The 16,109-nt window shown below is 39.5% G+C and overlaps 1 protein-coding gene across 2 annotated transcripts in view; it reads right to left on the bottom strand.

Moving 5' to 3' along the window:
* KIF26A (kinesin family member 26A) overlaps positions 1-16,109 on the bottom strand; it is a 96,253-nt gene that overhangs the window by 18,274 nt on the left and 61,870 nt on the right. For both annotated transcript variants that reach the window (XM_030950489.1, XM_030950490.1), the window contains exon 5: positions 9,932-10,115. In XM_030950489.1, coding sequence (XP_030806349.1) covers positions 9,932-10,115 — 184 coding nt within the window. The remainder of the gene's footprint in view (positions 1-9,931; positions 10,116-16,109) is intronic.

Here is a 16,109-nt window from a genome sequence, read left to right as displayed (position 1 = left end):
CATGCTAACACAATTCCTCAAGCACCCTCAAAGGAAATATTTTCCACAAGGCAGCTCTAAAAGCTTTTCCCCAACATTTCTTCCAAACAAAGAGGTTAAGAAACAACCAACCCTTCCCATAAACACTGCAGGAAGCTCCATCAAATATAGCAGCAAATTCTTCTACCTATTGACTAAGCTGTCCCCTGATTCAACACTCTCTTTTCTTTCACCTTTCACAGTAATACAAATATGAAAATACAGTCCCAGGAAACAAGCAAACCTTAGAATAAATGAAACAGCTGCCTCAAAAGCAAAGTGCATCAGAGGTGACACACTCAAGGCTGTTTCCCCATAAAAGCTGCATGAAGCCAGCTTTGTGTATTAGCCTGCTAGCTCAACCTTGACATGCTACCAAGGTGCTCATAAAAAATAACCTCCCTCAGGGGAAAAAAAAAAAAAAAAAAAAAACAACCCTAAATATATAAATATACGTAAGTATAAATGGCCACTTCAGGGTCACTTGATTAAAATGAATTTTAAAATATATGCTGTTTTTAAAGCACTTATCTAAACAGTCCTTTCTGTTCTCTCTTCCATCTACTATTAGATTATAGCAGCCAGAGCTTGGGTAAGATGAAAATTGGCTTGCTCCTGACCTAAACAGCAAGGTACCTCCATCAGAGCATTGCATCAGAGCATTGCTCCCCTCTAAACACAATGATGGCTTCACCCACAGAAAATCCCTGTGCGACAAATTAGCTTTTTAAGACCACCTCTTTGAATTAGAAAGATACTAAAATAGCTTCCTGTAATGGATCAGATCCCATAATGGATCAGATCCCAAACTTAGCAGGACTCAAGGGTCATCTTCATGTTTACAGTGGAAGTGAGCTTTCAAGACAAATGTGAGGGGGAGGAGAAAAGCAGCTTGAGGGACTTCCCCCTTTAGTGTTTTGTGTATAAAAGCTGGTTTGCAGAGCAGAAAAACAGATTTCACATTTAGTTTTCCTGCCCACTAAATATATCTGTATGTGATATGTATCAGTAATTGCAGAGTTATAATATGCCACACTCATTCATGATGCTGAGCCAGGCTCATTTCACTCAGAAATAAAGCAGAAATGCTCATGGAAGTGCCATCAAGCACAAAGATTACTCAAACATATCCCCTCACAAGAGCAAAAACTGAGAGCAGGCAGATCCTGGGTGCATGCACATGCTTCTTGTGTCTATAAAGAAAAGGTTTGGTGTAATACTGTGTATTCTTCTCACACTTCCTGCCTGCCTGTGGTTGAGGACCAATCTTAAGTGACAGGTTTATATTCTCAGCTCCGAAGTTCATCCCAGTGTTCTTCTGGAGTCAATACTGCAGGGAAACAGTACAGCGTGAGTACTGCAGAGCCAGCATGGCTCTTGCCTTGAGGAGCAATTTAACTGCAGCTTCTCCTGGGTCTCTTTATCTACTTCTCATACAAAAGGCATGCTCACCTGTAGAGACAGCAATATGTGATGTAGGAAATCATCCAGAAACAAGGGCTTGCAGGGAGGGGAGGATTCAGGATAACACAGGGCCTATAAACTTGAAAGTAACTTTGGCCCATAACTAGGAAGCCAATCAGCAATGACTGCACTCTAATGCTTTTATTTGCTTATGAAAATGAATTCTTAGAATTAGGTAAAATTAATTTCAGGCCCACTCAAAATCACACCTTTTGTGGGCAATTATTGGACAGTATGTCCAGGTTACTGGGGTCAACTCCAACTGCAGTGGTACCAGCTACTGCTTACATTTGTACAAAACAAGGAAACACAAGAAAAGAAATTTAGAGGAGAATGAATCAAGAAATGGAAGAATAAGACATGTCTAAAGATAAAAAAACAGGTCAGGGGGGTGGAAATCAAAGAGAACTAAAAGGATTGGGGGTGAGGAGAGAGACAGAGAACACAAAAAAGGAAAAGACAATACAAATTTGGTGATTTCACTTAAGTCATCTCGGGCACAGGGCACCCCACAACTTTTATATTCCTTAAGGAGAGCTAACGCAGACATCCATCCTGTGATGGGAATGACCCTTTTTGCTAAAACTCAGTATTATTACTACCTTATTCCCCCTTTTGTTGTTTCTTCTTCAATGCAGAGAATGACACAAAGTAAAAAAAAATTACAAGTGAAAGTTTATAAATATGAAGTATATAAGACTTTGTACATAGACATTCATGCAGGCATTGAATACTGGATAGAAGTTCTATTTTAATGAGGATGTTGATGGAAAAAGAGGGTAGCTTTGTATTTGAGTTCAATTTCTGTAAATAAAAATAAAAGCAACATAAATATCACAATATTTGCACATTATTAACATTTATCTCAGTGCCTGAAGACAGCCTAAGTCATGGAAACAACTGAAGTATCTCATTAATTAACTGACTCTAATCTGGTGGGGTTTGTACACTGAGGGTTCACACTCCATTACTGAACTTTTCCAAATTCCTGTATATGCAGAAACCAGGAGGTCAGCAGAATTGCTGAAGGAAATCCTATTAAAAGCAAAAGTACTTGGGAAAAGAAGATGGTAAATATATCTTGAATATGTCATTACGAGATAAAGAATTCAAAAAAATAAATAAACTTAGCATCTAATTTGGAAAAGCTCTAGAAATGGGTGGCATAAGATCAGAGGCTCCTCACCCAGCCCAACAACTGGTGTTTTTTTAACCTTCACTGGCAAGGGTGAGAGAGAGTTTCCAAGCAATCAAAGAATTTTATTTTTTTTAAAGTTTATCTGTCAGCCTGCAGCAGAAGTCAGGGCAAAGAAAGGTGACAAAAGAAAACAGCTACTAGAATTCATCTGCTCCAGCTATGCAAGGGCAAACCTAAGGGATGGATGCTGAAGCATAAAAACAAAAATCACCGGTTTTATGCAAACATATGGGACTTTAAGGAGACAAATCAGCAAAAGGGTGGATTTCAAAAAAAAAGAAAGAGGGGAAGAAAGAAAAGTCTTCTGTGTGGAAGACAAGGCTATGTGGAGGACTCTGGAGCAAAACCCCAATATAAGTAACCTGTTGGAGCCCTAGAGACAAAAACTCTAGATCTTGAGATCTTTAACCTTTATGAAAGTCAAATTTAGATGGATATTTAACAGTTTTCACCTGAACATCAAAATATCTCAGAAACTGAGGGACGTACATCCTGGCTGGCATCAGCCCTTCCTCCCCTTGCAGCACTCCTCCTCCTTTGATACTGGCTACTCCATTTCACACCAAAGGTAACCAGGAGAGACTTTCTGTCCCACTGTCATGTGGAGTGACTGTTCCCATGCTGTGACCTTCTCCAGCATTGCCACATGACCCGTTGGTGTGGGCTTATAATTTCCAGGTCTCCCTAACACAGCTGGAGTGGAGGAGAACAGGACAGAGGAGTCACACCAGGCAAAGCAATGAGCTGGCTTCAGGACTCGCCAAGATCGTGCAGAGCATCAAGAGTATGTCAGTATGTCAGTGCCAGAAATCAGGTCTGGAAAAAGGTAGAGACAGACCAAAAACCTGTGAAACCCAAAATTGGAACAACTGATAGCTGAAGGTGAGATGGATGGTCAGAGGCAAGCTGGCACTTTTATCTAGTGAGGCCCATATACTTTGGATCCAAACTGAACAGAGGTATCGCAAAGCCACATCAAAGAATACAAAACTCCAAGACCAGTGAGGCATGTGTTGTCCCAGAAGAAATCATGTCCAAGCCTGAATTTGCAGAGAAAAGAGCCAATGATCAACACAGAGAACGACACAATCCTACATAATTCTAGATGGAAAAGACAGGAGATCGACAATCAGGTTCTCACAGATTATTACCCCATAAGCAAGAGAGATGGAATGGCTTTAAACCCTGAGATCTGAGAAAGGGGAAGGACCAGCTCACACTTGAAGAATCAGATGATTTGAAGATCTGAATTCTGTTCCTAATACTATCATGGACCTCTACTACACGTTTTAGGCAACAAATATTAAAAAAAAAAATTATATATATGTATATATGTATGTCTTAGAAAATTGGTCATTCATCTTTCAGTGGAGGGGGCCAAACACTCTACACAGTTTACTTAGGGAAAGACAAGTAGACGGAGAAGACTCCACTAATTCACTAGGTAATGACTTGATTCCATGGCATTTTGAATGTTGAGGAAATTAGGGTCCTGACCCAGGCAAGTATGTTAGCACAGGCATAACTGTAACATATGGTACCTCCTTCAAAATCAATGGATGTGCAGTGTTTATGTTTTTGTAGTGATGCTTTGTTAGCATCTGATGCATATAGAGTTGTCAAGTTTCATATTAGACATAATGAGAAGGAAAAAATGAAAAGGAATGGATTAAAAAGCATGTAAAATTTTAAAATGCATGTACTCAAGCCTTTTTTACTAGAATCAACTCTGTATTTTGGGAAGGTGCTGGCACTACACTGGAATCCATTTTTAAAACGCTGGTCATATTCTATATTACAGTGGTATCATAATCCCTAAATGAACAAGCAATTTGGTCTTTAGCAATAAATGTCATTATAACAAATTTGAATGGACACTAAATATTCCCTAGAAACATGTATCCTTGACAAGCATTGTGAAGCCAGGAAGTTAATTTTGTCCAATGTTCACAAAATGGCGTATAACAGCAGGTTAATTAAATAACTACATTAAGACACCCACCACTCTGAATTAAGCTTTCTCACCAAGAAATTACAAAGAATTCAGATTCTGTTGAATAAAGACCATTTTCCAATGAAATCACTTCTTTTTCAACTACAATGTAAATCAAATTACAGAAGTCCTAGTTCAGAGCCAATATTTTTCATGGATTTAATTGTAACTGACAGATATATAACCCTTGCTAAATTGTTTTACTGTGGGTGGTTCTAACAAGCCTTTCATATACTGCCACTACCAATGGATGGCAAATTTATATGCGAAATTGCCACACTAGCATAGAGCATCTAGCTCCCCTGGGAGAACCTAAAACAAAAATTTAAAAAAAATCACTTCCATGTAGTACTCTGCTACAAAAGAATTTATTCTATACTCTCAGAAAACATGAAGGAAAATGATTTCATTTTTTCAAGGTGAAAACAAAGTACAAGAACTTATGTATTTCTATCTCACTTTTCCACATTTTGTTTAAGCAGTTCAAGGTGTTTTGGCAGGGATGCAAGTACCTTGGATGATGCAGTGGTACCTACATGGATAAGCAAGTGCTTACTGTGATCCATGGCTTACATCAGAAATGGTGCTTCAGTCATTAGGGAACAAGGAGCAGTAAAGATGACAAAATTAAGTACCTATTTGTTATCCATCATCAAACCACTGTTAGAACCAGTGAATGAGACACACAGCACGCTTAAGACAACCCTGCACAATCAGTAAATCATATTAGCAGTACCTTAGCTATGGCTTAGTAAAGCATAAATGGAAGTAAATGTCTAAAACTCATAAATGGAGAGCAGTATGCATATACCTGTCCAAGAAACATGTCTGACAATTCAGGCTCTTTTTAAATGCTCCACTTCAATTGTATCACATAGGAGCATTCTGTCATTCTAACATTAAAAAAATTGACAGAATCCTTGGAAGAGACAAGCACTTAAAGTTGCTGTTGTAAGTGATGCAGTATTATAAAGCATGAGCTGAATAGAACCCCAGAAAATAACATTTTGCATGAAAAAGGCTTCCCACCATGCTAAAGAAAAATAGCCCATTAGAATGTTATACAGCAGCCACTGTAAAAAGGATGTCTTTCTTAATACCACAATATGATAAATTATCTTAAGTAGCACATTAATGTCAGAAATTGAGTATAATCTAACTTCTTTCCAGTGACAATATTAAATGGCTTTCAGACGTCTTTCCTACTATTCTGACATTAAATTTAATAACACCCAGAGAGACCACAAAAATGATTCAGTTACAAGAATCATAGTGCACTGGATCATTGCCTTTTAAGTAGGATTCAACTAAATGGTTTGGACTCTGATGCTTTTGGCACATTCAAGAGAAAGGTATGAATTTTGCTACGTAACATTTATCAGCTAGTGTGCAAAATTCCTTTCAGTATCCAGTTTGAATTGATAGTGGGATCTTCCTTTGTGCAGGAGTTTGATTACTGTTGATTATATGAAACACAGGTCCAAGGCAGACCTGCTGTTCTAAATTGTTGCTTTTTTTTCAACTTTTCCCTGCTTGGTATTCCTGCATGTTGACAACCCCAGCAAGCACCTGTGAGAGTGTATAACCTTTTGCAATCCTACTAAAGAAAATTAAGCAAAAGGCTTAATTAAAGATTTGTATCACAGGACAAGTCCACACACTGCTGCTGAAATTATTATAAGCAGAAAAAATTGGTATTTCTGAAATGTAAAAGAAATTAATAGGACGTGTATTTTCCACCTTCCAGAAGACTATTTGAAACAGTGAGATATTATAAATACAAATTGCAAAAGATATTTAAGGGCTCTCTGCTGCACTAAGTCTCTAATAACAAATGTATTCAACCATAAAAGCTGTATAGCAATTTCACCACAGAAGAACTGGATGATAAGCATGGAGATGAAGATGTAAAATTAAGAATAAATTTAGATCTTGGGCTCAAATAATCGATAACTGAGTGCAAGAACTGGCCATCACAATCTCTCCACATTCCTGCCTTGCCCAGCAGTGCTCACAATGCACAGTAACTGCACTTGCTGCAGCCATGAGGCTTATGAAAAGCAAGAGCTCAAGCCTCTTCCTTTCCCCAAGTGTGTGCTCAAATGTTCAAGACAAGGTCTCACAACCATTGGCAGGACCTGTTCAGTTCTTGACACCACAGCAGAACACAAGACAGTCCAGATGCTGCTTTCAATCAGGTCCTTAGATTCAACTGTCCCATCACACAGTTCAGAATAACTCTTTATTTCTCTGTTAGCCCCAAAAATTATATCACATTTTCCTTGTTGTTTCTGTGTCTCTTAAAACGTATTGAACCAACCCTGAGTACCAACTGAATGGAAAAAATGTTAAGAATTACCATTGCAGAGACAATATAGAAAGCCAGTCATATTTGCCATTGTAAATGCTTCAACATGTATTTTACTCTAAGCTTCCAGTGTATTTATGAGAAATGGGACTGCACAGAATGTGTCAGTACAAACAATAATTAGTCACTGTAGTATTCAGGCACTACTCATGTAGAATAAATAGTATTTTGGCACAGTTGGCATATCATTCATCTCCTCATTTTTTTCATAAAGGGAGGCACATTCCTCTCATTGAAGCATCCTGGACACTGCAAGGGTTTCCAGTTTGTTACTTCTATTTTTCATTGTCACAAAACAACTTCTCCTCAGAGGTGAGGGAGGAAAAGGCTGCCCCACCAGCTGTTTAACCCACTGTAACCACACAGTGATAGTGAGGGACACTGATGACAGGGGAATGATCACCCAAACCACAGCTGAGTACCAACCACAGCCACAGATGCTGTGGTAGGAAAAAGTGACTCCAGAATTCATCACTGATTCTGTTCCATATGTGTATCTTATATTCATTATTGGACAGGCTGCAAGAAGAAGGTGAGGAAAATGATAACCAGGAGGAATTTAAAGTAAAAAGCTGTTAGAAGAGAGATTGATGTTAACAGAGGACCACAGCACAATTTCCAGTGTTTACTGACTGTCCTCTCCATTGCTGTGATACTTAAAGCAGTGAGGAAGAAAAGTAATTGCTTTATTCCTGTCACCCTCATCATGAGACACCAGCTGAGTAAATCTTGATCAGCAGAAGCCAATGAGTAGGAAATAATGGAGAGTGCTAATGCATAGTGAGCTGAATGCTACCAAAAGCTGTTTGGCATTGCTCAGAAAAGGTGAAACTATGAATTTTTAGTACTAAAGAACACCTATAGAGGAGTGACACTTCTCCTTGGATCACAAGTTCTAAGAATTCAGACTCATGAAATTTCATCTGTGCTGACTCATAAGTTTTAGAAAAAGCTGTATTGCTGGAGGGGTTTTTTAAGGCAAACACTGATATTTATAAAGTTGCAAAAGAGGAATGGGTTAAGAGACATTTAGTAGGTACTGCACTACACTGTGTTTCAGAGATGGCTACTTTGGGTTTTGAGGAGCATTGAAACTGGTAATTAGCCTACCCCATCACCATTTGGATGCTCTAAATCTCAACTCAAGAGCAAAAGGGCTGATTCAATTAACAGAGAGCTCTTATCCTCTCCAGCAGAGCACAGGATTCTTCCAAATTGCGGTCAACAAGTACTTGGTGAGGACACAGCTGGAACCCTCACAGATTCACAGAATATGCTGAGCTGGAAGGGACCCACAAGGATCATTGAGTCCAACTCCTGGCCCTGCAGGGAACCATCCCCAAGAATCACAAAAAACAGAATCTTCAACATTCTATGATCCTTGTAGATTCCTTCCAACTCAGGATATTCTGTGATTCTATGTTTTTCATGTTTTCAGCCAAGAGCTAAGTAACAGACATTTTGAGGGTCAACAGACAGACATATCCTGTGCTGGAGGAGAAGCTCCCACAGCTGAGCTGATCTGGCTCCTGCCATATCCTTGGAATTCTGGTGGAACTTTTCCCTTGGAAATTTCTCCACTCTAGTCACTAATGAAAACAAGTAGAACCCATGACCCGAGGCATATCATCCCCTGCCCTCTGGAATCATGCGCTTGATCACAGACTTTGTTAATCTGTTTGAAGACACCAGATAAACCAGTGCTTTCCATGAGGTACAAGTCATGCTGGGAAGTTCCCCCAGCTGCCCTCAAAGCACAGGAAAAAGGCTGTGGTCTCTTGGCTTCACACAGCTCTAGGCACAGAAGTGCAGAGACAGTTTTATTGAGCTGCAGCCACAAGGAAATACAATCATACTTTAAAGATCTCCTTAAGGCAAAGTGCCTCAGAAATGCCAATGCTCCCTGTTATTCCTGGTGCCAAGTACTGAGTCACACAGAAAAAAAAACCAAAACAGGGACAAGAAATGGGTTTTGTTAAAAATCATACATAGGAAAGGACATTCCTTAGCAAACCCTCCTCTACCTGGGCATGTCTAAATTACTGTGCCAGGTTTACTGTATTCCATCATTACATTCTCTTTTCTAAGACACTGGAAAAGCAGGAGGAAAAAACCCAATCCATTTTACTCTGTGACTTTTCACCTTCGTAAAATAGCCCAAATTTCTCCTTTATTTCCCATTAAGCACAAATTCAGTTAGGAAATACAGAGTATTCTCTGTGAGCAAGTGTCAGCTCCAGGTACTTAAGCTGACAAACTCTTTATGTTAATGCTGATTTGTACAGTTACTCTAGGTGCATATTTTAGCTCTCCTGTGCACACTACATACTTCAATTCTATCTTCAAACACTACTCTCTTGTACCCTATGTAAATAAGTATTCAGACTCTGTTGTGTGGGTGATTAAACAGCTATAAATATGAATAAAGCTCCAAGTAATTGGGTTGTATTTTAATTAATTTTAGATAAACTTAGCCCAAATTCTTCATTTCAAAGGTGCTGCATTTCCTAAGTTGGTGAGACTGCTACTCCATTTCCATACCCTTACAATGACGTGTGAAGCAGAGGGAAACAAAGGCCCCTCAGCATATCCGCTTAACCTCAGCAGAGGACAGCACCAGTGCCTGAGTCCTGCTGGCAACACAGAGACTTCCTCCACAACTGAAGCCTGTGTGGGCACTGGGTTTGGATGTCAAAGGAAATTTTGTCTCTTACTCTTTGCAAAGTCCACAGGAGGTAACAGCACTCAAGCACATCCAAGTGGATGAGGCTCCCTCTCTATCCCCAGACTCTTTTCTTGAGTCAATCCAGCTCTGTTCTAGGCTGGAAGCTTCAAGCCCAGTTAAAATTTGTCTAGAAAAATATTTTAAAATATTGAAATCCAAAGTTACCTTCCCAATGCCAGGGTTGTCCTTGATTTTGGACACAGCTCTCAGAAGGCATGGTGGTGCTGGGGGAGGACAGAGCTGCAGGATGCCACTAAAGTTAGTAGCATAAATAGAGAAGTCGTGCGTGTGTGGCAGGGGTGGATGGTATTTCTTTCTCTTCGAAGACAGGTTGAGCTTCTGTGCTGCTCTGTATAAAAGTAATAGCAAGAAAGGACAATGTTACTTAGGTGTTAACAGGAAATTGAACCAGACAAACAGATGCTCATTGTCATCGCTGCCTGCTTAACAAATCAAGTCATTGCATTCTAATCTGATTTCAGAAGGACAAGCCATCAGGACACTAATAAAGGAAATATGGGTAGAAAAATTACTGGCAAAATATCACCAACAAAATGTCAATTATAATCTAACTTGTCTTTCTTTCCCCCAACAGCCTGACATCTGAATCCTAAAAAACTAGCATCTCACTGATGTAATAAAAATCTGAACAAAATCCCCTTGTCACTGGCAGAACCAGATGGACTTTGCTGGTAATAACATTATGAAAGTGGTTCTTTGTACTCTACAAGTTACTCAAGGCAGAGGATAGCACTCCAAGTCAGCCAAGCTCAAGATCCTCTCCTGTTGGCTGCATAGAAAAATCCTTGGATAACAGGAAATTTCCTTCAAGACAGATTGGTTTTGCCTCCCCAATTCCATTCTTTTGCATTAAAATGGAAAGCTATTAACAAGACACGCTTTAATGTGCTGAATGATAATGATCCTGCTTTTGAAATGAAGAATTTCAAAACATAAAAGATGAAGAAGGAGCAAAAATTAGAACATACAATTAAAATTGTAACATTCTTCCTTGTGAGTAAAAATAGGAACATAATCTGGTTTTTCTGCTATTCCCCATCAGCAGCACCAAACAATATAGCAGGAAACCAAAACAGAAACTCTTTCCTACATCAAAATCCACATGAGAAAATAAAATTCACCCTGCAGAGTGATTATTTTAAGCAGAATAAAATACATATGTTGGCAAGCACATGCTGGGCAGCTGGGCATGGCAAGGAGGGTGAAATCTCAGTTCTCTCAAAGTCAAGGAGAGCTTTACCATCTGAAAAGGACACTTGTAATCTGACCCTGAGACTGCCAGTAGACAGTCCCTCCACAGATAAATATCATTAAAGCATCCAAATTGTTACCTTATATCATTACTTTGAATGGCTGTTAGGGCAGCAAAAGCACAGGGTGTCCCACTGCCAGCATCTGGGGACCTGCTGAGACCACACTGCTGATGCCAGCAGGTCTTTTGGGGACAAACCACTATTCTGCTTCATGCTTGCAGTATAAGGGCTTGTCACTTCAAACAAATTAATAAGTATCTTTATAAAATGACTATTTTATATTTTCATCAGGTCTTTCAGCCCAGGATCTCCAAGTACTTTTCAGTGAGATCAAACTCGTGCTAGCATCTGTGAAGCATTCTATGCAACAGACCCATGGAGAAACCAAGGCAGTGTTTTGCTGTCATAATGAATTAAGGATAAATCTAGAACCCCAACCTTGGCATGCCTCTTGTCATCATTGTCAGGCAGCCTCAGGCTTAGTCAGCTTAGTAAACTGATCAGAGAGGGAAACTGCTCCTTTGCTTATATTCATTGTAGGTGAGAAATTAACACCAAGATTAAATGAAAATATTAATACCAAGAGCAAAAGGGCTGCACAGTTTCTTCCAGCTGCACTATTGACTTCAAGTGAGCAACAGTACAAAGAACTGGCTGTGTCTGAGGAGTAAAACTGGACACTTGAATACTTAGAGTTAAAATTAGACAGCTAGTTAGTACAACAGCAGGACCCTCAATACAGATCTCCAAAATTCCCAGTCCTTTTCTATATATTCCAAAATTTGTGTGTGTGTTAAACTCCTGAACCTTTTTATTTCAGCTTCTACAGATGCAGACCCCCTACATGCTTCCTTCTCCCTCTATAAACACTACAGTATTTAGAAAAAGACAAAGATTCGTGTGATGAAAAAATGAGGCTCTAGTTCCAAACTCAGAGGGAGCCCAAAGACACTGTCTTTTGAGGAACAAGCTGGACTTTTGGCTTTGAGGAAAGAAGCAGCTTTTGACTCCTACTGCATCCTGAAACCAGCAGGAACTGCATCCCACAGTGAAGCAAAACACCACAAGCATGGGTTTATACAGAACCTCAAGAGTTTGGTGGCAATGAGAACTGATTTAACTGCCTAAATCTCAAATCCCCTTGCTCATACTTCATTCAGTAGGAAAACATATGCTGAAATAGGACACCAGGAACACAGTTGCACAGCTTCACTGTGGTTGCAGCTGCACATTAAGGCTGTAATGCCTCCTAAATTATATGCAGCTTTACTGTGCAGAAAAGAGCCTCTACCTGTTGGCACTGTCATTGTGGAACTCAAGACAGTCATTAGCATCTATCTCCAAGTACCAATTAACAATCCTGCTTATTATTTAATTGTCTTGTTGATTAATATGAAAGATAATGTTTATTTTCTTGTTTACATGCTATGATCCCTTGTTGAAATTATAAAAACTCCTCAAGAGAATGTCTTCAAAGTGCAATCAAGATATACATTAAATCCTGATGAAATAATTACTCCTGCAACAGATCTGGCTGAAGGAGCTCCTCTGGGAAACATACATGAAAGAGAATGAGATACAAAGGACAAATTTACTCAGGAATTGTGTGTTCAAGCAGCTAACTGCTGTTAAGCACTACACTCAACGAGTAACTGCACCCAAAAAGGCCAAGCTAAGCAAGGCATATAAAAAAATGAAGTATAGCATTTCTCAAAATACCTCAGTAGCACATTTGTGAGACATTTTGATAAGCAGATCCAAGATACTGAATCTGTTACTAATTGTCTTAACTTCTGCACCAAGACAAAGCCACTTTCAAACTGGTTGACTTTGACAGTGTGTGCAACCTTCCCGCACCTCCACTGTTCAAAGGACAGTGGCATATGCTACCTAAAGCAATTAACTGCTGTAGTGCTGATAAATCCTCTTCCTGTGAGTCTGGAGGGCGATGATTTTACTAAGAAATTTGGCAAAGGGACTGTTGATGTCCATGTGAGATAACAGGAAACTGAAAGCAGAGGAACTGGAGTAGCTGTTGTAGAAAATAATCAGTGCTTTGATGGGCAACCAGCCAACTGCACTAATAATGATGTGTGTGGTTCACACTTAAAAAGCATCTCTTGTCAGGTAACAGTGCACAAAGCTTAATTACAACCCCTCTGTGCTTGAATGCAAGAATGGCTTTGCCTGACATTTAAACAAGGTTATTTCTGGAGTTGGAACACCACAGACAACTTGCAAGTGCAGTATCAAACAGCTTGCTGGGTTTGATTTTGTTTGTTGTTTTGGGTTTTTTTTTTCTAAAAGGGAAAGGGTAAGGATCTATTTGAAAGCATAGGGCAATTTAGGCAAAACAAAACATCACTATCAAACTGTAGACTATGAATATGAATTCAAGTCATAGTCATCCTCAGCTCCTATAAAGAACAGTCAGTTCTTTACAGAAAGCCAACTGGGCAGCCCCTTTCACATGCTCTGCTTGGGCTCCTGGACAGGTCCAGGCAAAGAGCACAACAGAAACACTCATCAATCCCTACGTGCTTCTTGCAGAACAAACAATACACTTGGTGGCATGCCAGCCACCTACTCATGAGGCCAAAATATAGGCCAAGCTGGTCTGGACATGGGCCCAAATAAATCAAGCAAAATCTAACTTCAGAAACCTTTTTACTTCAGTAAAACTCAAGAGATGATGCATTTACAGGGAGCCAGTCCTGAAACACTCCAGAGTGCCAGATCTTCTGCAGTCCTTAGCCAACAACACATTTCTGAATTTACAATTAAGTTTTCAGTTGTTTCTTTTCCCCAGAATTCCTTTTCTCAGGGGGAATTTGTTCCATGGAGAGGTTGTAAAAGCTCTCCTAAACTGAGCCCTTTTTGCCTAGCACCAGAAAGAACTCAAGATCATACCAGATCACTTTCTGTAGGGAGCCTAATTTGATGCCATGTCCATTGTCTGACCTGCTTCTTTTTCTCAAATTAAATCTTGCACAGGAGGCCCCCACACACACTTTCAGCACCACAATGGGCTGCCTGACCTTGTTCAGTATCAACTTCTGTTTCCTCACAGGGAAAATTATGACCTTTAGGGAATTCTACAGAAAACATAAGCATTACACTCATTTGTTTCTCCAGGCACGTGTCAAACATTTGTCATAGCTCTGTTAGATTTTTGCACTTTCCACATATCTTCTTTTCCATTCAGCCTCCACAACCACTCTTCTACAAAACACTCTTACAAGGGAAACTAAACCCCACACTCTCATGCTTTTCTTCCAATTAAAGCATGAGAGACATCCATGGATATTGCTTTTGCCTCCAGCTGCGAGATCTACTGTCTGCATTTTGCTTAACTCTTTCCCTCTTTAATAGAAGATGTCTTTTAAGACACTCTGGAGAGTTCTTTCTTCATAGCTAGGCATCATGGTAGAAAATAAAACTAATATATGGCACATGCAGGGGCACTCAAATATCAAATGACAAGGGACAGTCTCTAACCTGCTCTTTCCCCCACACGATTTACAGATTACTAGGTTTTCTGCCATGCATGGATGAGACCAGTGAGGAAAACCACAGCCAGATCAATTACATAATGCTCAGCACCAAGGGAGCAAGGCTGTGCAACAACAGTAGCTACAAAGCCTGCTCGTTGAAAGAGCCATGCCATTTTTAATTTTAAATTCTGCCTATGTTGTTAGCATGACATTTTAGATATTCTGATGTACAGCAAGCTGCTTCTAGCTTACACTCCCTGCACACATTCTGCACATTATAGCTGTGAAAGTAAACAGCACAATTTAAATCCCTAAAGCACTCCTTCTGAGCATAATTTCTCCACAAAAAAAAAAAGGAAAAATATATTTGAAAGTTTCATAACTATGCAAAGTTATAATTTGTTTTCTTAAAACTTTGTGAATTTTATTAACCTTCAGAAGGAAGAGAGCTATGAAACATACTTTGGGACATACTACAAATCAGTCAATTGAGATAAAGGCAGAGGACTTAATGGACACAGTGCATTTATGGACAAACTGCCACGAGTCAGAAATAGAACTGCAACTCCTGCTTCCCATTATTAAGCTCCACTGACAAGAATAATAAAAGAAAACTTCTGCACATTCATTTCAACATGACTCATTAAATATTAACAGTTTTAGTGTTCTTGGCCAGTCTTATCTTTCAGAGATCACTATCATTATTCACATTGTGAAAATGCTGAAGGGCTTCACTGAAAGGGTCAAGGCCAGACAAGTGCACAGTCCAAGCCTTAAATATCCTGAACTCTGGACTTTACACAAGAGTATGCTTACTCAAGACTTTTGGTTTGACCTTGACAGACAGCATGGAAGTGATTTTCATCCTGATTCTGAGCCATCTCCTAAGTTTGGAAAATTATGGATGCAGGCTTACACTGAGAACCAACTGACTTCAAAGCAAAGCTTTCCCAAACTTTCCCAGTTCTCAGCTCAACAAGGCATAAATCCCCCCACATAACCCATATCCCAATCTTTTCCTGCTGCCAACCAGCTCCAAAGGAAGCAGTGGGAAAGTCACAGCCTGTCATCCTATCTGCAGTTCCAGTTATTGTTTCCTTAATCACTCATCAAAACCGGCAACAAATAGACGGATGTCCTACAATACATCCTCCAGCACCCTGTCCCAAGCCTTCCACAACTCACAGGATAAACTTGGTTGGCATTATTATTTTTATTATTGCTATTGCTGTTTGATTTGCAGTTCAAAAATTAGAAAGGTAGCACAATGAAAAAAAAATGCAGTTGCTACCCAAACCCACAAGCAAAATTAAAAAAACCCAACAAGGTAGCTGTTTCCACTAACAGCATTCACCTTGGAAAACAAAATGAGATCTAAAACATGATTTTAAAGAGAAAACCAGGACTGTCTAAATACATCATGAAGGTTTGGAAAGGAGAGGCACCATGTGTATTTCTAGAGTAAATTTTGTCCAAGAAGCCACTTATAAAGGATACGATAAACTTTGAGGGTATGGTCTCTTCCTCCCCCAAGCTTACTAGGTTCCTTTGATGGATGTCCAATTTCTGGAGGAC

The sequence above is a fragment of the Camarhynchus parvulus genome, chromosome 5 (assembly GCF_901933205.1).
Source record: "Camarhynchus parvulus chromosome 5, STF_HiC, whole genome shotgun sequence".
Lineage (NCBI taxonomy): Eukaryota > Metazoa > Chordata > Aves > Passeriformes > Thraupidae > Camarhynchus > Camarhynchus parvulus.
Note: the sequence above shows the minus strand (reverse complement) of the source record. Positions and strands in the feature narration are given on the sequence as shown.